The sequence below is a fragment of the Dreissena polymorpha genome, chromosome 5 (assembly GCF_020536995.1).
Source record: "Dreissena polymorpha isolate Duluth1 chromosome 5, UMN_Dpol_1.0, whole genome shotgun sequence".
NCBI lineage: Eukaryota > Metazoa > Mollusca > Bivalvia > Myida > Dreissenidae > Dreissena > Dreissena polymorpha.
The window spans coordinates 15,040,148-15,065,147 of NC_068359.1; the positions used below are offsets into that span (position 1 = coordinate 15,040,148).

General features: G+C 35.5%; 2 protein-coding genes, 2 long non-coding RNA genes and 1 pseudogene across 5 annotated transcripts in view; 1 reads left to right on the plus strand and 4 right to left on the minus strand.

The window, feature by feature from the left end:
- LOC127832225 (uncharacterized) overlaps nt 1–6,028 on the plus strand; it is a 6,938-nt gene extending 910 nt beyond the window's left edge. Inside the window, exons 1-6 of one of the 2 annotated variants that reach the window (XR_008026749.1) lie at nt 1–1,022; nt 1,318–3,413; nt 3,694–3,760; nt 4,050–4,175; nt 5,613–5,690; nt 5,883–6,028. The exon at nt 1–1,022 is cut by the window's left edge and continues 910 nt beyond it. Coding sequence is in view for 1 of the 2 variants with exons in the window: in XM_052357538.1 (XP_052213498.1) it covers nt 3,221–3,413; nt 3,694–3,760; nt 4,050–4,175; nt 5,613–5,656; nt 5,883–6,010 (558 nt within the window). In the remaining variant the exon portion in view is untranslated. Of the gene's footprint in view, nt 3,414–3,693; nt 3,761–4,049; nt 4,176–5,612; nt 5,691–5,882 lie in introns of both variants that reach the window. The other variant, XM_052357538.1, reaches the window with a different exon arrangement.
- Nucleotides 6,029–6,250: 222 nt separating this feature from the next.
- LOC127832226 (uncharacterized) lies at nt 6,251–7,956 on the minus strand. Its single transcript, XR_008026750.1, has 3 exons — nt 7,514–7,956; nt 7,138–7,222; nt 6,251–6,954 (listed from the first exon to the last, which is right to left on the minus strand). It is a non-coding gene; the product is annotated as an uncharacterized LOC127832226 (long non-coding RNA).
- Nucleotides 7,957–17,096: 9,140 nt separating this feature from the next.
- Nucleotides 17,097–17,196, minus strand: LOC127832838 (U6 spliceosomal RNA; annotated as a pseudogene).
- On the minus strand, nt 17,190–18,933 carry LOC127832207 (uncharacterized). Its single transcript, XR_008026741.1, has 3 exons — nt 18,748–18,933; nt 18,458–18,482; nt 17,190–18,269 (listed from the first exon to the last, which is right to left on the minus strand). It is a non-coding gene; the product is annotated as an uncharacterized LOC127832207 (long non-coding RNA).
- A 1,418-nt stretch (nt 18,934–20,351) lies between these two features.
- Nucleotides 20,352–23,268, minus strand: LOC127832241 (uncharacterized). Its single transcript, XM_052357554.1, has 7 exons — nt 23,142–23,268; nt 22,421–22,516; nt 22,196–22,217; nt 21,944–22,048; nt 21,489–21,513; nt 21,206–21,285; nt 20,352–21,065 (listed from the first exon to the last, which is right to left on the minus strand). Exons 2-7 carry the CDS (start codon nt 22,478–22,480, stop codon nt 20,941–20,943), a joined length of 417 nt encoding a protein of 138 aa, XP_052213514.1. The 5' UTR covers nt 22,481–22,516; nt 23,142–23,268; the 3' UTR covers nt 20,352–20,940.
- Nucleotides 23,269–25,000: the final 1,732 nt, after the last annotated feature.

Genomic DNA, 25,000 nt, shown 5'->3' on the forward strand with positions numbered 1-25,000 from the left:
GCAATCAATACTAATAATGCGGCCTCTGTAAAACAAAGGCCAAGGACTGTCCCACTAGCTTATGCCGAGGCAGAAAAGCAAGCAATATAAGACCGGTGGCATAAAGGTGTTATCCGTGAGAGCACCTCTTCATGGGCAAGCCCAATTGCCCTGGTGAAGAAAAGGGACGGGTCGGTTCGACCATGTGTGGACTATAGGAGGGCGAAAGCTTTAGTCTAGCAGGACGGTTTCCCGTTGCCAAGGGTGCAGGATTGCTTAGACGCAGTAGCAGGATCGAAGTACGTCAGCAGCTTGGACTTTACGTCAGATTATTTCCAGATTGCCATACCGGAAGCAGATATACCCTAAGAGCCTTCGTTTGCAAGTTCGGGCTATTCGAGTTGACACTTATCCGTTTGGGCTCAATAATGCCGCTAGTACCTTTCAGAGGACGATGGAGTTGGCACTTTAAGGGCCTGCACTGATTGACCTGTCTGGCGTACATCGATGGCATCATTTACCACGCTTATTTTGAAGGTCATATAAGCCGGGTGGACGAGGTGCTCAGCCATACACATGTCACCTGCTACAAACCAAGGTGCGATTTTAAAACCATGTCGTGTCAGAGGAAGGTTTACAGTCGGACCCCACCAACGTAGCCAAAATTCTTGAGTAGCCGAAATCAAACACCACAAAAGTAGGTAAGGTAATTCGTGGCAACCGGGTCCTACTACAGGAGATTCATCAAAGTTTTTGCTCGCAAGCCCGCCCTCTGATACAACTCACTTGCAAGGACGCATTTTCTCACTGGGATGACACGCAAGAAGAAGCTTTTAAGGCCATTACAGAGGCACTGGTGAGTCCGGAAGTGATGGGCTATCCACTCAATGATGGCGGAACATTCTTGTTGATGTAGCTGTTTCTGGCCTTGGAATGGGTGGCGTACTGTCACAGGAACAAGAAGGTCGTGAGCGGGTCATCTCTTACGCAAGCAGAGTTATGAACCGTGCTTAAAGAAATTACTGCATCACTGAACAAGAGTTGTAAGCCGTTGTTTACTTTATCCAGTACTTTCGTCAGTATTTGCTAGGTCGCCATTTCGTTGTTAGAAGTCTTGTTCGGCGTTTCAGTATGTTAAGTTCCTCTTTGACATTGTTAACCAAGAAATGTTTATACAATATGTTATAAAGTTTACGCCGAGGTTACATTTACATGTACGGTTTGGAAAGTGGCAGTACATGCTTTTTCTTACTTTGGGAAACACCGCGAGGCACTATTAGGCTTTGGATTAAAGGGTTGTAACTTAATCACTTATAACAAAATTTAATACCGTTCCAGATCACGATGAAAGCCGCCAACGGAGGTTTACTGTACCGGTGTGTCTACTGCGAAAAGATCGATCGCAAGGGTAGACTTACGGACCATGTGTTGAGGGACCACGTCGCCATTGAAAAACGTTCCGTTTCATTGTCGGCTGTTCAAGTTTTGCACTCAGGACAGGCTGAAGTTCCATGAGCATTTGACAAATTGTGGTCGGCATCAGCAAGCGGCTGCAAAGTTAGGGCGAATGCTGAATTATCGCGAGCTTTTGGTTAAGACTCCGTCACCACGTTTCGTGACAGAAGCGGACATAATTCAACTATCTTCTACTCAAGATGTAGCAGCCGAGAAGGAGGTTCCCTGCCAGACTGGCTGACTAAGGTTACGCCAGTAGTGGCCACACCCTCTGAGTCAGTCGCGATGTACAGCACAAGCATCAGAGCGACAGAGCCGTACCGACCTGAGGCCCCAGAGCTGACGTTCTACAGTATGCCTGAGGTACCGGCCATCACCAGGTTCACTACCCTTCCCTACATGAGCAGGATCTTCACTCCAACACAGTCGCCTATCAGGACATCGGCACCGCTCATCGTCTGGCCCCTTGGCACGCCTCTCGAGATACTGAACACACCAAAGGCTGTCAGACGCACGCCCCAGGAGTTCATCCAGGGGGTCAATACCGCTGCGACGCAGGTATCCGCCAAGGTAGCTGATAAAGGCACCCAGGTAGATGGTGAGGATCAGCTCATTACGGAGCTCCGAAGGCTGTCAAGGGTTATCGATGAAAGCACCAGAGCCTCAGTCGATGCCGCCAGAAGAGCCTCAGATGTCCTCCAAGAGGTCAGACGTATTGAACGAAGTATAAGGACAGCTGTACGAAATACGGAAACAGCAGATGGCGAACCGCTACGGAATAAACTCATAAGCATTAACAATCTTATCATTATGAGGAATATACATTTGTAAATGTAGAATTATGCAATTTAGTGTGCCTCCCATCATTTAAGACATAGGCCGCAGTAAAGATTTTTCGTGTTTGTTGTTCAAACTCTTTTATAGTTAGGATTGTTAATATTTGTTGTGTTTCTGTTTTTATCTAGGCAAAGGACACTTAATTAATTACGTAAAGCAGTTGACATTTGTCTTTAAATGCTTAAGGTATTAATTAGAAAAGTTACTGATGTGGGTGATTTTTGAACCACGCTATTGAATTTATGAATATCAACACTCTCATTTTCAAGTATCAAAAGTGTAAGGCCGCTGGAGCTTGACCTTTTAGTTCCAAGGGGTATTAATGCAAAAACAAACTTTATTTCATGCTTTATAGATTGTTACTGATACAACTCACAAGAAGGCATCGTTTAGCCCTTCAAGTAATTTATGACAGCACGATTTTAGTAAGATCCATAACAAAGCTCTAATTATATCCAAATCAGGCTATCTTAGTCCTTAAATTATGTTTTCTTTCATACTCGAGTATAAATTCCGCTCCGTGTCATGGCCACGGTAACATTGTTAAGTCGAGAAATGTCTGACTTTTAAGATTTTTAAATATCAGTTTAAAGGTCATGTTACGTTAATTTAATGGTACTTAATAGATTATGGTAGATCAGGTCCTAGGCAATATATTCCATATTTTTTGCTGATAAAATTTGTCATAAATGGTTTTAAACAGCTCATTTTTATTTTTAATACTTTATTGTTAAAATCGGAAAATATTTCGTCCGCCACATTGCTTCCGGCGTTGCCTAAGAACTGTAGAATACTTGTATCACATTTTACGTCATCGACCAATAATTTTGGTCGTGAGCGTCTGGTCTCTCATATTCTAACGCGTGTGAACGTGGGTTAGTTTACATACTGTTGAATGACAATTTGACTAAACATATCGTTCCATTCTTTATTTGTGTCCATATGTTACATGAATAATTTTGTAAAAACGGAAACGTCGTCTGTCGATTCATTTAAGGTTACACACTACCAAGTTATATTTACTTTCGCTCGGAACGCAACAATATCACATATCGTTACTATAAATATTAACAAAACGGCGTCGCGAGCTGGAACAAACTGGAGGGGGTCCAGCAATTACACTGGAGCAGTGGGAGGAAAAAGTAAATGCATTTGTATTCACGACTTTACAAAGAGAAAGCTATATCAAAGCATATCTCCATTTGATGAGTGACCTTAGAATATTGTTTTTTTTTATTCATAACCAATGATATCATATGTAAATTACTGTATCTGACTGATAGCTGTGATGAAATTAATTATGTAATGCAGTGTATCATTAAAGTCAAATCAATAACAATTTCATAATACAACTTCTTTACGCCTAAGTTTGATGCAAATTATATTGTTGATTACCGTACAGTTAGATCTAATTTCTTATAGATGATAGAGCTTATTGGCGAAGAGTCGATTGTGGGGTTCGGTGGTGTGGACACGTTTGCTGTGCAACGTGAGTAACATACCTTATTGCAATGATCAAATAAAACAGTAATCTTCACTTACTGTCATTAACTATATTATTTACCATACCGTTCCAGTACAACAGTCGCCGTTGTGACAGTTAATGACACCCCGCTGCCGGTATGACTAGATAACGAAAACAGTACTGTTTTCGCAAAAACAGTAAAAATTACTGCTATCCCCGCTGCTAACGCTAAATGTACTTATGCTTCTAATTCTCATTGTTTTGAAAGGCACTTAAGTTGAAGAAACAATTTGTCTGTTTTCAATAATGACAGAACACAACAGCCGATGATTGCAGAGCACCATGGTCAATCATGCAGTACGATGTGTGTGGAGCCCAATGTAGCTTTAGAACCCCAGGTGGTAGGAGGAGTCGCAACTCCAAACCAAAAAACAAAAATGTATGTGCAGTGCGTTATAACAAATTCTTTTTATTTCATCTATTTGTTACACAACAGTGTGTATTCAGCAAAGTATCTAAAACATATAAATAATGTGGCAAAACACTACTAAAATATGCTATTAGAATAAATACGATACATTCAGTAATGTTAAACTGAAACAAGATAATCAGTTAATTTGGAATACATTTCAACAGTATAATACATATTATTAATATCCACACAATTCCTGTATTAACAAGATGCGTTTGTGAAACACAATGTCCCCCTTTATGACGTTTGACCTTGAAGGATGACCTTGACCTTGACCCTTCACCACTCAAAATGTGCAGCTCCATGAGATACACATGCATGCCCAATATCAAGTTGCTATCTTTAAGATTGCAAAAGTATTCATAAAATAAGCGATTCGGGCCACATATTTTTGACCTCTGACCTTGAAGGATGACCTTGACCTTTCACCACTCAAAATGTGCAGCTCCATGAGATACACATGCATGCCAAATATCAAGTTGCTATCTTCAATATTGCAAAAGTATTCATAAAATGAGCGATTTTGGCCACATATATTTGACCTCTGACCTTGAAGGATGACATTGACCTTTCACCACTCAAAATGTGCAGCTCCATGAGATACACATGCATGCCAAATATCAAGTTGCTATATTCAATATAGCAAAAGTTATTGCAAAATGTTAAAGTTGGCGCAAACAGACCAACCAACCAACCAACAGACCAACCAACAGACAGGGCAAAAACAATATGTCCCCCACTACTATAGTGGGGGACATAAAAATGTAATTTTTGCCAAACAACATAAGGTGTGTTTTATGCCCCTCTTCGAAGAAGAGGGGGTATATTGTTTTGCGCATGTTCCGTCGGTCCGTCCGTCCACCAAGTGGTTTCTCAAGAACGCTCACGCCTAGGATCATGAAACTTCATAGGTACATTGATGATGACCGGCAGATGACCCCTATCGATTTTCAGGTCACTAGGTCAAAGTTCAAGGGCACAGTGACTTAAAGCAGTAAATGGTTTCCGGATGATAACTGAAGAACGCTTAAGCCTGGGATCAGGAAAGTTCATAGAGACATTGGTTATGACTGACAGATGACCCCTCTTGATTTTCAGTACTCTAGGTCAAAGGTCAAGGTCACAGTGACTTGAAACAGTAAAATGGTATCCGGATGATAACTCACGAATGCTAAGGGTTAGGATCAGGAAAGTTCATGGGGCCATTGGTCATGACCGACAGATGACCCTTATTGATTTTCAGGACTCTAGGTCAAAGTTCAAGGTCACAGTGACATGAAGCCACTACAATTGACAGCCCATTAGGGGGGCATGCGTGTTTTACTAACAGCCCTTGTTTTATTCCAATTATTATAACAATCGTGTTACAAGTTATTCAATGTATGTCAATTTAAATGATTACAGGAGTCCAGGCATGAAAAACAAAAGGCAGAAGACAAGTGAAGATGGTAATATTTCAAGAAATAAACTATGGAATTACTAGTATGTAAATTTATTTAAATTTCGCAGTCATGTTGTTTTTCTATTGGTATTGTAACGACTAGCCTAATTAACAAGGGGCGAGTCGTTATGAGGCGAGTCGTTAATCGTGCGAGTCGTTACCTATTCCTACCTTTGTTAAAGTCCATTTTGCCTGAATTTCTTTCTATTACTAAAAATAAACCTTTTTTTCAGATGACCATGAAGAAGTCTTGCAAATTTTGAGACAGCAAAATGTAACACTCGATGCAATTTTATTAGAGCAACGAAGAACCAGAGAACTTCTTGCAAAACTGTTTTCATTTCCGCTTAATGAACAATAAATAATCATTATTTAAAGCCACACACCTTGAAATGAAATACATGGCATAGTAAGTTTAAGGATACATATGAGAAACATATTTGATCAATGCCAATAAGAATATATCTAGTGGTAACAAGGTAGACATCTGTCTCTTTTGCGCTTTAAAACTTAAAAATAATTGCCTTTGTCGAAACGTATGTATATGTATAGAAATCCTACTTTTGGTTTTTAAATTTAAAAAAAAAAAAAAAATTTGCAAACAAGGCTAGAGATTTTATGACAATGTTGCACATTTTGAAATTGCATCTTTATGTATTTATTAACATGTACTTCATTTCAAGGTGTGGCTTTAAACATTTATTCATGATGTTTGTTTTTGATACAATTCAAAGTTTTGTTTGAAAAAAAATCACTTTGTGAAGTACAATAAATGGAAAATGTTATAAATCAAATGACAATTTTAGCAGCAAATTGCTATCAATGAAATGCACTAAATATGGTTTGAAATTGATAAGGTTATTACAATTCTCTGCACTTTTTAACAACTATCAAGAAATATTGTTAGAACAACTTCTTATATTTTAACACTAAATATCACCTAGTAATAAAAGAATACTCTAGTAGTGAAATGAACAAAACAATACATTAAACAGTTCAGTATGCTATTGAGAATTAATTCATTATTGATTGAGTGATTTCGCTGAAAAAGGTATTCTGTATTAAACACATAGAATCGCTTTTCAGTGAAAGCTCTCAATCAGTAAGGCCTGCACACGCTAAGCATTCTGGTCAGGGTTTTTCATTGGCAGTTGTGCATTGTCATCGTTGTCTTCTGCCTCAATGTCATCAATGACAAGGAAACCATCACTCACACACAGATTGTGCAGTTTGGCACATACAGTCACCACCAGAGCTGTCTTCCGAGGCGAAAATTGAAGAAAGCCTCCAGTTTTGTGAAGACACCTACAACAAATATACCATACTATAAATCAATTGGAAGAAAACACGTTAGTATACTAGTATGTGATAATACGCAGAACATATTTTTAAACTAATTATTACTGCAAAACATACATATTTTCCATGTCGAAAAAGCAATTTTGATTTTAAATATGTTCAACTATTGTAACTGCCAAATAATCTTACAAACTGAACTTCTTGAGACACCTTGAGTCATGCCAACTTCACTGTAGAACTCGGATTTGACTAAAAATTGAAGTGTTATCAGCAACTGCAAAATTGTAACATATAGTGATATACTTTGACAAAAAAAAGAGTTCAGGAATTTTGTTAGTAAGCAAGCCTGTGACGAGCTTACTAAGGATTTTCCCCGATGAGTTTAACAAACAATGGTATGAAATGACAACAAGTGTCAGATCTTTTTATCACATGATTCAAATGAACAAATTAAATTAACTCGAAAACAAAATGACATTGCTGGACAATACAATTACATGTATGATTATTACGGATAGAGTAGGATTTTATACTTTATATATTTAAAAACATATCTAAACCATACCAATTCAATTGCTGTACACAGAATCAAACCATACTGCATTAATTCCATTGCATTGTGAAATCGTCTTCATTGGATGCCACAACAAGCTACATTATTAACATGCCATTATCTGATAAAATAACCTTACTGCATTTTGTAAAATTGATCAAAGAGATCAATTTATTTTCAATAAGGTGTTATACCAAACACTGGCATATTCCATAGGTAACTTGTCAAAGAATGTTTTCCAAACAGATGCGGATGATATTCACTATTCGGATACAGATTTCGGATGAAAATCCTTTTCACAGTAATAGCTCCTTATATCCAGTTAATATTGTGTTCTACAAACTCAGCAACACTCGAAAATTAACCATAGGTTTTACAAAATAAAAGAAAACTTGTGTATTTTAATAGCATTATCAGTTCCAAAAAGAGCAAACGCATTATTTAATTTTCATAAAAAGTTGACAATGTCAAGGACGCCACAAGGGGAGCAAGCGCTATTGACACGTACTTTTTCTGAATGCATACGCAAACTGTCACTCTAACAAGTTGTCATTTCGAATGATACAACAAAATCAAAGTATGTTAATCTATATTACCTTCGTCATTGACGACAATGGGTGACTTCTGCTACAATGCGGCGAGATGTCGTCCTTAATTAATTCATGCACTGTGCAGATTTGTGTTTTTGATAGTCTATACTTTCGCTGTTTTTCTTGCTCTGTCAGAACATCTAGAAAGTTTGGTCGATCTCTAAAAACCCTTGGATTTCTTCTTCGAGCGTTCCCTCTCGGAAATAACGCGGCCATATTTACGAAAATACTGAATGCTTACGCATGCTTTTTTTGTTCGTAAAGTTGCGTTAAAACTTACGTACGCAATTTTTAGTAAAACGCAGTTGCGCAAAAATTTCAAACGTACGCAAGGACTTACGAAAATCGTAGACATACGCTAGCGTAACTCTGTTAGTAAAACGGTCCCCGGTACATTAACCCTTTGCATGCTGGGAAATTTGTCGTCTGCTAAAATGTCGTCTGCTGAATTTCTAAAATTAGCATTTTCTTCGATTTTTTTTCAAAGAATACTATCAGAATAGCAAACAGTTTGGATCCATATGAGACGCCACGTTTTGTGGCGTCTCATCTGGATCCAAACTGTTTGCAAACGCCTTCAAAATTCGGTTCCCGCACTGAAAGAGTTAAATTGACGCCTCTATTTCACGTCACGATTCGTCAAACAGTAAAAGCAGCGATTGAGGTAAAGAGTGAGCAACGATCGATCCGTCGGGCTGCCCAAGAATATGGCATTCCATACAACACCCTGCGAGATAGGGTGAACGGTCGAATTGACAGTGACAATTTTCGAAAGGAGACGCTGTTCTCATCGGAGGAAGAGTTGGGGTTAGTTGAGCATGCAGAAAATTCTGCTAGACTAGGCTACGGCTACTAAAACACCAGCATGCAAAAATTAGCCGGCGAACTTACCTACAAGTTTGGAGAGCGGCCATCGGATAAGCCGCTCAGCAACTGCTTGCCTATAGCTCCTGAAGCAATGGGATGACAGTGTTTCTTCGCTAAAACCTTCATCTTTTGAGACATCCAGGGCAAACGCCACCTCTCCCGAACATGTTGGGGCATATTTTGAAAACTTGGAGAAGGCGGTAGCTCTCTACTTGCTCCAAGATAGGACAGAACTGATTTACAACATGGACGAAACAGACATAAGCCCCGAACACCGCCCCCTAATATTATAGCACCAACAAAAAAAAGTCCCATGCTGTGACCTCACCACGTTCCGCTATAACAACAGTGATTGTTGCTGCTTATGCTGCTGGAGCCTGTATACCTCCATATTTCGTGTTTTAAGGTTTGGTTTAAACATATTTATTTTAGCTCGATTGCATCGAAAGCTTCGGCTTATATTGACACTCTCCAGTTCGTTTCCTGGTAAGAAGCAGTGTCTATTGAGAAGATAATGAGAACACTCTCCAAGTAGAGATCGAATCCACGAACTCCCGATTGCAAGGCGGACACCATATCCACTACACCACCGCGACCTCAGATGTTTGAGACGGTGAGACCCAAGCATGCACACTGTAATGCACAGTAAACATACACAAGCCTTTAAGGGATTGAAATTACACTAAGAGTAATTTATTTACAAACGTTCGTATAAATTGTTTCATTTGTATACAATATTCTAATATTCTATTGGAGTATGTTAATTAAAGAAGCAGTTACAGACAAATACATAATAAATAATTTGGGTTCTCGATAAGTAATTGAACATACATCTTAATAACACCATCTAACATCGCTGATAGATAACTGAAAATATACGGCGCGTTGTCGGTAAGAGATACAACTAAATACTGATGGGAGTCGCGACACCGGGCACACGGGCTTCAATGTCGGATTCCGGATGGTCAACGACAGACTTTTCTAAAGACTACCTTTAAAACCATTTCCTTAAGTACGCAGCCAGAACCGATGAAAACTAGCCAATCCTACTTCTTTGAGACGGCCACACTACCCATACAACAGCAGAACTGACAAGATGGGCGCGAGGTCTAAAAACCTGCACGTGTTTTGCCTATCCGCGCACTCATCCCACTTGCTGCAACCTCTTGATGTCGCTGTTTTTGGACCATTTAAGAGGTATAATTACAGCGAGTGTGCAACCTTCGTGAAAGAAAATATAAGCAAAGCTGACACGAGGTATGACATGGCCCGCATTGCATGTAAGGCCTACTTGAAGACAATGAGCCCATGGTGCATTGTTTCGGCCTTCAAGAAAACTGGCGTCGTTCCGTTAAATAAGTAGGCAATCTCCGATGTTCAACTCATGCCATGCGAGGCCTTTCGAGATGAGACACTTGTCTTGAAGTACAAGGCCATCCAGAGCGGAAAACATGCGGTGTATAAATATATAGAAAGGAAGCTAGCCGTCAACGCAACTTGTTCCTGCCATAAAGAAGCCTAACCCCTCTGGCAAAGAAATCACCAGTGACGAATTCCAAGAAGAAATGGACGTTTATGCTTTACAGAAGGAAAACCTGCCACCAAGCTCCGTCATGTCTACGGCAGGCACGGAAAAGCAAAAGCCGACACCCGTGACCTTTCACATAAGCCCCACACCAAACACCAGTGACCTTCAGCAAGAGAGGATGGACTTGTCAGAGTCTGACGAGTGGTCTGATGTGAAAGACACAGAAGTTTGTTGCGTCTTTGAAAGGTTTCCGCCAGAAAGATTAAATGATCGCCCACACTTGAAAATTGTAAATTTGGGACAGTGCGATAAATGCGGTCACTGGGTACACCTTTCTTTCTGTCCTGAGAAGGCTGTGTTACGAAGGGGAGACACTTTCATTTTCCCCCATTGTTAAACAATGTTTTCTTCAAAATGTTTTTATCAAGTTTAATAAGTTATTTAGTGGGTGTATGGTGTGAAATCTACTACCCGAATTGTTTTTTATTATTGTTAAATTTTTATCCACAGGAAGATTGTTTGAATACTGAAAGTGTGAAGTCTGCTAGCTACTGCTGATCATGTTTATTACGCATTATCGTTAGATTATTAAAATTGATTACAAAAATGTATTTCAAAAATCAAATACATGTAGCATTCCACTCTTCTTCATCACAACTACAGTAATTTCCCCATCGAGAACCCCGCGACAGTGAGCAAATAAATGAGCCAATCAAAAGCAACGAACGTACAGGAAACTCCAGCTTATTCTGACATCCGGTTGTTAAGGTCAAAAGGTAAGTAAATCAATATACATGTAAATGCATCGATTGCTTTAAACTTTTGTGTTGAAATAACATCAAATGAATGTTAGGCGATGAATTGAGCACAGTTTAAAGCGGGTATATACGATTTTTATATGTGCTGAATTGTAAAATATTGCTACAAATATGTTATAATAACACACAATTTGCAAGAAAAATGATACATTTAAGACGAATTTCATAAAATACAGCAAATACAAATTAGCGCACCGAGCCGATTGTGACGAAGATAATTCGTAATTATTTTCCTACAATAACCGATGCATTCGTCTTTTTTGTAAGTGTTCATGTGTCGTATGAATCGATATCGCTGCAGGAATTTCAAATGAACCGTTAAACTAAATTTAGATTCACATCGTACATGCATGATATACATGCTGGCGAAATCGGCTGTACAGCCTTTTTCGATTTCAGAATTAAATATCTGGCTTATTTAGCATTTTTTGACACATGTTCTTCTTAACTTTTATTTTAGTTTATATTGAAATATATGTATAATAAGTTTTTTACACATTTTATATTTATTACTAAATATTTGATAAGATCGTATATACCCGCTTTAAGTTCATCATACTTCCTTACAACGCGCATGCGCGAGAGTCAATCCTAAGGTGGTCGAATGTATAGGAAAATTCCATTTTCTGTCATTCCATCCTTCTATATGTATTGATTTTAAACCACACTTTTTAAACTTTTTGTATCGAATGCTAAACACTGTCACAAAAAAACACGATTTACGAAATCGAATGTCGAAGCGATTACAATAATTGAATTTCTATCGAATCTACTAATTATGCATGGCAAACACAAAATCCGAAATACATTTTGGAATCGTTCGATGCTTAAAAAACATTTAACTGTAAAATAAAAACCCTCCGCGTCCGAATTGTTGTCCTTACTGTATATCCAGAGTCTAGCTAGTTTCGTCATTGAAATTACGTCACATGAGAACGTCATAAATTGCGTAATCAATGAATGGAAATAAAAGTAAAGAAAGCTGGTTCTGTATAAATTTTATTGAAGGACCAAAATTTAAAGGATAATACAAGGCTGAGCCGGGCCGGGCAGTGATAATCAGCCCGCAGGACTGAGCCGATTATACCTGCCCGGCCCGTCTCAGTCGTGTATTAACGTCTATAATATATATCTTACTTTTATACTAAATTATAGATGCGCACAGGTTTTGAGTCATAAAATCGTACTATTTTGGTCCTTCACTAAAATGTATGAAAAGCCAGCTTTCCGTACTTATATTTTCATTGAATTGATTACGCAATTTGTGACGTATCTCATGTGACGTAATTTAAATGACGAAACTAGCTAGACGCTTTGGATTTAAGGACAACAACAAATCGAATTTGGAGTGTTTTTATTTAACAGTTAAATATTTTGTAAGCATTGAACGATTAGTGTGTGTGTTTACGATGGATTATTATAATATTATGAATGTGAATAACAGTGTTGGGATATACAACTGGAATGAAACTGGTGCGACTGCATTTTCAATTTCGTTAAAATGTCGAATAACGCGATGTTTTGTTGAATAATTGATGGATTAAATTTAAGATATGGAAAAGGTGGATGGCGACGAAGAAATGTGTCCAAAATTTTAAATCGTCATGGAAGCAAATTAAACTTTACGAAAATAAACATGGTTATTACACAACTTTGGTGAGTAGAACAATAACCTAGATGTTTTACTTTTTTATGGCTAAGACTGGATGTGGACGCCATTTTTTTTTACCGTTGAACGTCACGTGCACACATTCTGAGGGCCGAATATAAATAATCGGCCCTAGGGCCGAATAATAGTAATGACCCCGCAATGGTGATAATGGCATGAACAACTGTACAAATGTGTTACTATATATAGTAAGGTATGTATTATAGTATGATATGTGTCATAAACGATAACACACGGCAGAGCTGGGCTGGATGTAAAGAAAAAAATCGGCCCTAGCCGTATAATGGCCCTCGGGCAACGGGCCGATTATAGACGTCCGGCCCTGCTTTGCCGTGTGTTATTGTCTAAGTACCCCGAGTTGTATTCCCGCCCAAAATCCGATGTCGTAAAACGCGCTACTGATTACCGTGAAACTTTCTCTACCAAAAAATGCATCATCATGCTTTTTGAGTATGAGCTTCGATTATATTGAGGCCATTTAACAGACCATTGACATAAATGTGAACATAATTAACAAAAACAAAACAAAACCGGTAACGACCGATTCAGCGTTAAAATTTCCGGGTATGTTTTATTATATCTCAGCGTTATTGAAGTGTAAGATATAATTATGAGCCCTGTAATACGAAAATGTGTGTTACTCCATATGCGCATAATCAAACACAATTAAAAAAAAAACTGGCAGACAAACAATAAATGCTAAGTTTCCAACACAGTTAATCACAACTAAAAATGCAATTAATGGTGTGTCCAATTCCAGAATACGAGCCATATCAATTTCCCGTATGCATCATGTACAGGTGGCTGCATGTCGCCTCTTAAGAAATCAAACGTATTACAAAAACAGAAAGAAACACTTAATGTTTCTTTTAAATCAATTGCTAAACAAAATGTGTTTTTTCTTATCAAATTGTTTCGAGAGAAAAAATATGCGAACACAAATCAATAATATTCGCAAACATATATATATATATATATATATATATATATATATATATATATATATATATATATATATATATATATATATATATATATCAGGGCTCGAATTTAATAATACTTGCAAAACATTGCGAGCAGCTTTAATACCAACTCGATAAATCAAAACCATTCTCGCAAATTTTGCTGGAAACATAATTTCGTTTTTTACTCAACAGTAAACTTTGCTTTATCTTTCGTATTGTTATTTCCGTCTGTGGGCAAAAAGAAACAAGTTATTTTTCGCGTCGACGCCATGTCTGTTCAAGTTCAATGAACACGTGTGAATGAGTCGACTGTTTCACGTTCTTTTTACCAATACCATCCGCGTATCTGTACTGTAAGTATACCACTCTACATACAAGGTGCGTGCTTCCGTATCAGGTATTCGGACGTTATGTGACCTACGGTTTAGCGTTCAGGACGTCGAGGTCATTTAGCAATATTACTCGTTTTTTTCGCTATTTCTTTACTCGCAAAACGTTACTAGTGGCTTAAAACTTAACTCGCAATCGGTATTTTTCACTCGCATTTTGCGAGTGTGCGAGTGTTAATTTCGAGCCCTGTATATATATATATATATATATATATATATATATATATATATATATATATATATATGCAGGTGCGGCAAGACAAAACAAGACCCGCACATGGTCCAGACGTTGTGGATAAATTATTTTTATTCATCAGGTATTCTTTGTAGTAAATAATCTCAAACAACACTCCTATAACCGAGATCGAAGTTTTTTTAAATCTACAAATGCACCATACAGCTGCCGGTTTTCTCAATAAATTACTTTCTATTTATCGTTACATTAAGCCCACAAATGCAACCTGTTGTCCTCTTATCGTTTCTGAACCCGAATTAAATATATAAGTATATGGTATTATGTTAAAGCCGTTTCCGCATAGAGAGATAACTTTTATTTCGACAAATACATATACATATTTACACAGTTGAAATAGGCTGTTATGGTCCTTGTTCAACACATATCATATCATTCATATATTCATAACACATGGTGTTGCATAAAAAACGTTATGGTTGAATAAACAATAATGTTCTAATACAAATCCTACATATCGCATCCACTCGAAATTCAAAATCAATTTTTCTAAAGAAACATACAGTATTTACACAGCATATATTAATTTGATATTTCAATATTTCTATTTGAAAAGCTTGTTCTACAAAAAGTGTTAATAAAAAAATAACACTTTCAAAATCATTAACACAAATTCGTTTTACGTAGAAAGTGAACTAACATCTCACTGTACATCCAACATCAAGTTCAAAATATCAAATTTCAAACAAACTGTATGTTCTTCAATACAAATACTCAGAGCGCCGGTCATGAAACATGCAAATATTTGCAAGATCTTATTTCCTACATTTTCTTCACATCACATATATCCCATATCATGATGTAATATTAATATTATATTTTGGTCCTTGTTCAATACATATCACATAACATGATGTAATATTCATATTATATTATGAACCTTGTTCAACACATATCACATATAATGATGTTATATTAATATGACATTATATCACATATAATGATGTATTATTCATATTATATTATGGACCTCGTTCAACACATATCACATATAATGATGTAATATTCATACTTTATTATGATCCTTGCTCAACATATATCACATATCATGATGTAATATTCTTATTATATCATATTACATATAATTATATGATGTAATATTCATATTATATTATGGACCTTGTTCAATACATATCGATTAACATGATGTAATATTCATATTATATTGCGAAAACATAAGTACAATAATTCTAAGGTGATGAGACTTGAATAAACTATTTCATCAATGACCCCGTTATCGAAATATGGCGATTATCAGAAAAACGAGTGCAGAAAGGAAAGCTAACTCTTCCAATCATTCTCACAAGGAACAGAAGAGTTTTCTCTCTTACTTAATGATTTGTTCAGTATACCCAAAACTGCTAGACTTAGTTGATATGGTTTACGATTCGAGATTCATAATAAAATATTGAAAATAAATCTTAATCACCGATTGTATCCTTTTGTTGCAATATACTTTACTGAGATAATTGATCTTGTTTCATCACTACATCCAATAATGGATCCATCTTTTACATGCATATGATCCTACCACACTAATATTATTTAACCATGGGTTAAAAACGATTTTTATTTTATAAATCCCTGTGTGCAAAAATTATCTGTAGTCATGTAATACACGTATGACGCTTAATACTTTGGCTTTATGGTGTCTGATAATTATTTCTGCATATATTTGCAATGCAGAGACCCCAGTTACACCGACAACGATTGGAATTTTGATATACAAGTGAATCAGGAAACTGATGATGAATTATAGTTTTTACTATATATACAATAAACGATATAAATATTAATGCATTGTATAATGTGCTTTTCTCAGTTCGAAGGCTTTGCTTACATATACAGCTAGGTTTCGTAATATTTCACACTTATCATTTGTAATCAGCTCGACAGTTTTAAACATATTTGGTCTATGACAGTAATAATGCTTAAGATATTTGCCTCGTACACTATCATATAGCTTACACTCAAAAAGAAAATGAAATTCGTCCTCAAATTTATTACATTTGTTACATAGCCTTTGTTCCCTTGGCGTTCTATTCCATCTACCTGTTTCAATATTTAATCTATGTGATGACATTCGTAACTTTGTAAGAGCATTTCTATAGCATTTAACATATACATGTTTACGATATGGTTGAAATTCGAAATTACAGAAAGTGTTATAGAATATCGCTCGAGATGAATTTTCCAATCTACTATGCCAATCCTGTACAAATATGTCCTTAACATGTTGTTTAAATACACTAATAATCTGGTTATTATTTCCAACACTCTGTTGCAGCCATACATGATAGAAACCTAAGCTACACAATGTATCTTTAACAAGTGAAGCCCAGTTTTGCTTACGTGGGTTATAATCAATATCATTTAACTTAGTATTGCAAATACACGAAACATATTTTCTATCACTACAGCCAGTGATCTTCAACCAATATTTAACAATACAAACAAGCCTCTGGGAATGTAAATCCATTCGGCCAAGATTACCATAAATAAAATCGTTTTGAGTGAAAAATATGGAACGCTTCACGAATTTGCGTGTCATCCTTGCGCAGGGGCCACGCTAATCTTCTCTGTATCGTTCCAATTTTAGTTAATAGTATATGTACTGCATATGACGAGTGCTATTTTTGTTCGGGTGTAGGTTCATACATATGGTTCAAGCATTTTGATTAAATGAATATCTCAGGAAATGACACGGAAGCATTAAACTATCATTACCAGGTTATTAAAATGATCCGATGTTTAACATTTGCAATAACTTTTGCAATATTGAAGATAGCTATTTCATATTTAGCATGCATGTGTATGTCATAGAGCTGCACATTTTGAGTGGTGAAAAGTCAAGGTCAAGGTCATCCTTCATGGTCAAAGGTCAAATATATGGGTCAAAATCGCTAATTTAATGTACACTTTTGCAGTATTGAAGATAGCAGCTTGATATTTGGCATGCATGTGTATCTCATGGAGCTGCACATTGTGAGTGGTGAAAGGTCAAGGTCATCATTCAAGGTCAAAGGTCAAATATATGGGGACATAGTGTTTAACAAACACATCGCTTGTTTTAAATTATATTTGTTGCCATAGCAACCAAAATTGTTTACGTAGGAACAAAATGAAATGACTTGCATAATGTCCATATTGTCATCTATTCATGTTTTACGTTTCATGAAAAAATATGAAGAACTTTTAAAGTTATCGCAGGATCCAGAAAAGTGTGACAGACAGACAGACGCACAGAGCGCAAACCATAAGTCCCCTCCGGTGAAACCGGTAGGGGACAATTAACAATATAATACAAATCAATGTTGTTGTTATTATAATATAACAAGAAAAACTATAGTACATACTGTCAGTGTGTAGCGTACACAACGCCTAATGTGCTTACGCGGATAACCTGTAAGCACCGACGCAGTAATGATGCAAATATATAAAACAGTATGGATAATTAGAAAATAATATGTTTAACGAGATAACAAAACGTTGAAACAATGTAAGGTTAGTAAATGGAAATATGTAAATGTGAATGCACACTTAGCCTTCGTCTTTCTATGCGCGTATGTTTTTATAAAAGGTATAAAACCACATCTCAAAATACCCCTCATTTATTTTACGTCATATTCTAGTTGACGACGCTGTATGGGTAGTCTACGGAGCCAGCTACGGATACTATTGATATTATCCTGAAAGAAAGGCAAACGAAACGTAAAAACACGTTATCGTAAAAGTTAATGTAACAACAAATGCATAACATTCGTTTCACGGATATAATGGGCGGTTACAATTGTAAACTTTAGAAACTAAACTATATTTGTTCGTTATTTGTGTCATCGATTATGATAGTATTAGTCATAAAAATATATGAGCTCACTGAGTCTAATCCTTTTGTGGTTCTGCTGAAAATAAAAATAAAAATATTCTTTTGATTTATTATTGAATATCAACAACTGTAGTACATTTCTCCTCTTTGAATATTTCGTTTCTGTTTGTATTTTGTAATTTGTGTTGTGTTTCATTTATATCAATTGTAAATTATTGCACAATAAGTATCGTTGTATTATTTTCTTTTCTTCCTGTGTGTACTCCATACTTTTTATATGTGTGTTTAGTCATATAAAACGTTAATGTAGCCTAACAGAAGTTAACGGTAAGGTGGAATACCTTGCTTTTTCTTTTTGTTGACCATACTATAAACGTAGTTACATGTTGGCAGATTAGAGGCCGTCGACACAGCCCTGAAACAAACATCAAACGCTTTAACCCATTTATGCTTAGTGGACTCTCCCATCCTTCTGAAGTGGATCAATTTATTTCCGAAATTAGGGATGTCTAGTATCTTTATTTCTATATTTATAATATTTCTTACGGATATTCCTTTAAGCAAATAGCGCAGACCCTGATGAGACGCCGCATTATGCGGCGTTTCATCAGGGTCTACGCTGTTTGCCAAGGCCTTTTTTCTAGACTCTAGGCATAAATGGGTTAATTTTTTATTTAAATTTTATGGCGTTGTATTTGCATTACATACACGCTTCTTTTGGTTTCTATATACATTGAATACACATTATACCATTGAACTTTTTGCGTCTTAAATTAGATTAAAATATCATATTATGGTTAAATTCGTTCTGGGAATATGTGACTAAGTTCACTTTTGACCTTATTGAAACCGGATACTTCAATGCCAAATAGAATTGCGCAAATGTTCTTATTATAGGGAATGTCAGCTTACAACATCGGTTTAATGTCCTCGGATTGTTGGTGCATATCGTTGGGGATTGACATTTACACAGTTTAACTTAAGTTGTTAAACCAAAGTTTTGAATTCAATTGCGACAGACACACTAGAGCCGACGATAATAACAAAAACTATTACAATTACGTGCCATATATAGAATGTTGTATTCATAAGCATAATTTAATTCTTTCATTATTTAGCCAATATAAGTACTATGCAAAGAAATTATTTTGGAGTTCGAGTCCCGGATTCCTTTTGAAAGTGTTTAATAAATGGCGAAATTATATTTAAACACGCACAGATTAAGTTGATTGATTTTAGACTTGTGATTGTATTTGATGGCTCCAATAATGTCTATTTTACCATCATTGCCTAAAATTGAAAAAAACTTGTTGAAAGAATATTCGAAAAACATCAAAATGTCATTCATATTCATCTGAGTGGCAAGAATATACTTTTTGTATTACTGTTGCAAATATAGCATACTATTTCAAATAATTATGTACACTTGTTATATTGGTGTACCCCCGCGACAATCATTCTATTTTAGTGATGCAAGATATTACTATGAATTGTTAAGGTTTTTACTTTAATTTCTTGTGGCATTACTCACTGTTGTCCTCCTTAATTGTTGTCCAGCCTAGTCTGACCACATAATAATTATTGCTGACCATTTAAATACTTAAAGAACAGTTCGTATAATTACATCTATAGGCTACAATCAGTTATGCATTTTTTCCATTGTTTACAATTGCTTGTATTTCATGTAATTATTTCCTATTGGCAAGGCAGACATCTGTTTCTTAAGGCAAAACTTTCTCCGTTACTCAAGTATAATAGCATCTATGTGTATTTAATCCACATGTTTGGTAAATGGTACCACTTAAAATTGATTTGACTCCACACATTTATTTCTATCTAAAGGTTAACACACGCTGTTATGTATGTATTGGCCGTCTTCTTGATTTTTACTGTACCCGATGCCCGTTGCAGGCTACGTAGCGTTCTTAGTATATTTTAAAGTATTTGTATCAAATTGTCTTTAAATGGCAATAAAAGAAAACACGTATTTGAGTTTTTGCCATTTATTGTGTCACTTCTTAGCACTTGTTAAGGGCATATTGATTTTTGCGCCCGGTGCAAAGTTTCTTGTGGCAATCGCACTGTTTCGTGTGTTGGGCGCAGGGCGCCCGGTGTGTTGTTTCCGACACAGGGCGCAGTGTGTCCATTAAGAGTACGTTAAATAGCTGAGATGTTCTCATACAAAAAAATCCATCCTCGAGTTACATCATCTATACAACTTTTATTAAATTAATTAATACGTGTGTATCCGTGAAATCTTATTATTCATGTATCTTGTGGTGAAAATGCGGGACAATGTACGGTCTGAATTACCGATAGAAATGTTGATGTCTGAGATTGTGTCAAATTTAGTTATGGTGTTCGTTTTGGTGTTTGTCGAATTGAGCTAGAAGCAAACGAAAATAATGAGGTAAGGGAATCAAGTTACTGACAATTTGGACATCATCCATATTTAGGGGCAAACGAAAATTGTAATTCAGTATTGTCTGATTTAAAAAAGAAACCATTAGTTTGTTATGAGGACACTTCATTGCTTAATTATACAATAAGTTCAAATTCTGATCCGAGTGATTAATTGATAGATTGAGCTGATTTATACATATGATAAAATGAATATGACAATCAAATACATACATGTCAATTTCCGTTCTGCGTTCATCTGAAATACAACAATTCATTTATGTTTTATTGCAAAGTAATATAAAATTGCTTCATAAACATTATTTTGTTACGTTATTTACAAGTTCGATGTTAAATGTCTGAAAAATAAATCGTATATATCGTTGCCATTATATTTACCAGGGGTTTTAATGGCTGTTTTGTTGACGACACTGTAGGTGTAATCTTCTGGTAATGGATCTGTCTGGTTAGAGGTTCGCCTTGGTGAACAAAAATATGCAATCATGAAACAAATGTGCAATCTGATTACACGTAAAAAATGTATCAACGGCTATTAAACTGACATGCTAGTATATTTAATATTACATCAATACAAATACATGGAGCAGACTGTTTATATACTGTAAAGTTTACAACAAACGAACATTCAATACATAGTATAGTATTTGTAGTTAATACGTACTTGGACCTATCTTGAAAAATGTCTCCTAAAATGAGTTAATCAATTAATTAACAATAATACAGAAATAAAAGAGAATACACGTCGATTAACTAAATAAGATAATGAAACACCACTGAGGATCTCCTCGCATTATAATGCCCTTCAGGTAAACCGAGAATTGTTGATTAGACTGCAGCCTACTATAGGGCTGATGTCCCTTTATATGTGCGGGTTGACTTAAACTTACATATTTTACAACACATTTTAGCGCGTGCATTATATAATACACATACAAAACATACTTATAGTATATAGCGATATGATGTAAGGTATAGTATATTTTGTTATACCAATGCATATTACTGTGAAAAGGCATAATTCATTCAATACACTTCAAACATAGATCAATAAATGTAGTGTTGTATGATCTTTTCGCAAGGCGTTTAACCAGCATTAAATAGTATTGTGTAACCGACCTGAATTGTTTATTAGATTGTCTCTAATAAAGCTGTATACTTGGTCGTCATCGTGTACGTTTCCACGACGGGGTATCACGTCATTCCCCCAATTGATTGATAGAGCTGGATACAATAAATAAATAAAAACAAATCCGTTACTAACAGTGAATATTCAAGTAATGTATAATATTAAAAAAATGCTGAGAGTTTACATGTCGTAATTTGTAATTGGTAATGTAATTATATTGGTACAACAGTTTTTATAATTACCATGTCTGGGCCATAGATTGCTCTAGAAATATAAAGAAATTAACAATTTAATACACTTTTGCAATGCAATTCATATATAATAGTTATATCATATAAGTAATAATAATAACAATTATTACTATTGTTGTAATAATATTTATATATGATATTTATAATTATAACAAATGTAATATTTATTTTGATTAAATATGTATAATAATATAAGTAGTATATCAGAATTAATACCGGTGTGTGTAGTATTTGTTGCAAACTGTAATAACGCCACAGTTGAGATTTCGTTGTCATTTGTTGCTACAGGTCTTTCATTTGTGTCACCTGAATCTAAATAACACAAACTTTTTTTTATAAAACTATCAATAAATGAATAATAACAATATTATGTGTATTTGAATCATTCATAAAATAACATACAAAACGTCGTTTTTTTCCTGAAAACGCAACCAAAGTTAATTAATCGAACTCATCATTGAAATAGTGCAAGGTATATATCAAATCTAATAAGACGTATCTTAGCCTAACGGCATCAGGACTTCGCAAATAGCATGCATGGTTTTAAAATACATAAACATCACTTGTTCGTGGTCAAGTGCATTTCAAGTGTTTTTAACTTAAGTAGGATTTTTTCTCCATCCAGGTCCATAATATGTTTCCATTAAATAATATTTTGAACAATTATTTTTGCAATTCTTAGTGATGAGTTGCATGATGCATCGATTGAATTATTGTTGTTATGATTATAAGCAATGCGATGAAATGTGTGTTTAAAACTTCAGCATCTCCGTTTGGACGTCTGTCGTTTGAAAAAAGTAGACAGTGACAAAATCGGTACTGAAACACACTTTTAGCATGTTTCGAAAGAGTTCAGTAATGAAATTTACAGGAATAATTGATTTACATATACACATGATAATGTTCAACAAAGAATGTTTACATTTGCAAAATGTACCTGTACTGCGTTTATAGCACAATACCAGCTTCTTCCGAACAAAAAACGCTATTAAACCCACATACAGCAGAATGACTGGTGCCGCTAAGGCAGCAGCAATGGTCTTCACTGAGACTTGAACATCTGTACGAGACACGCTGATATTTATTGTATTTCAAATTGTAACGTGTTAATGTTATTATTAAGTATTCTATTCATGTATTGAGCATTACAATAAATGATTAAAAATACCATTGATCTTACCTATTCTTCGTTTGTATTTGTTATGGGCTGTTATGCTGTTTCGCATTGTCGGTCAATTGTAATAAAAAAGGCCCCTTATTTACTACCAATATTCATAGTTTCTTCATGCTGGCGAGAGTGGAATTTCACATTTTATATTTGTTTGAACTTGATTCATAAGGTATAAATTAAAGATTTAGGATATCAATTTTAACTCACCTGTTTGTTTGTTTTCGTCTTTTGCAGCTTCATTTTCATACGAGACCGTTACTGTAAATTTGTAGACATTCCCTGTGCCATTCACATAAATGGTATTCGTTTCATCGGTAATATGACTAGTTGTTAGAGGTGACGTAGTTTGGTTCTTCGTTTCATCGGTAATCTGACTTGTCATTAGAGATGTCGTAGTTTGATCTATTTGAAAACAGCTTGAATTCAGAGCAATAATAAAAACACACTATAAAACAAATAACATCAGGAAATCATATCATACTAAAATGTATGTATGTAAAAAAAGTATCATCAACAAACAATGCAACAAATTTTTAAACACAAATTAAAAACTCATAAAACCAGTGCTTAAAAAGGATGTGTATGTACTTACGGTGTCTTGAAACGACAACTACGTTGCTCAAAATGGGGTTGTTATTAATAAATTTCGCACAATACCATGAGTCACCTTCTGTAACATTCAGTACATCAGAAATGCAGCATGTTATCTGGGTAATTTCTATGCAAGAGCAGTGGACTATTGTCAATGTTCCCGCGATTTTGCATTCGCCTTTCGTGGTTTGGACTTGCACCATGTTGATAAAACTATGAAGACCATTTCCCTTTTTATAAAAAAACGTTAAGTTTCCTGTACCAAGGCATGACATCTCCAGTGCCGTTGCATTCAACAACTTATAGCTCAGAGTTAATTCCGATTTTGCCTGACCTGAAAATATTATTTTATTTTTAATAAATTAACCCTTTTAGCTTGGAATACTTGGCTATAACAATCGTGTGCATACATACGAGTTCTGAACGTGAATCCACCAGGTATATTGCAGAACTATTATGTACACACTTTTCAAAAATATGTGGGGTACACATTAATAATACTTGTTTGGATTGAAAATTGTTGGAAATTTATTTATTACTAGTTATAGAAACACATAATGAAAAGCGGAGCCACGATTGTGAGTCAAATGTTGTTTAAAAAGGCGTGAAATCAATATTTGATTATACATCTCATCACACACTTTTAACTTACGGTTTGCATTGTATGGCTCATGACATCACTGGACTAGGACGGTAAGATTAAACGTCACGCATTTTTTTATTTTCTCTTACTAAAACGACGGCATGGATCATTGCAGACGGGTTTTGCGTTACGTTTCCGGCGCGTTTTATAAAGTTTTCGTATTTAAATTTGTAGACACATATGCCTGTAAGTTAATACCTCGCGTTAATCTACATTAGTAATTTGAGCATAAGTACAATTGGTAGATCGACGTTGTTGATCAAAATATCTTACGTGTTATGTTAATTTTATATCTTTATTTGACAGAAAACTAAACAAAACAAGAGTGATAGTATAATGTTTTTTTTCTGCTAGCAAACTCATACATTAAATACAAAGACATATTTGAAGT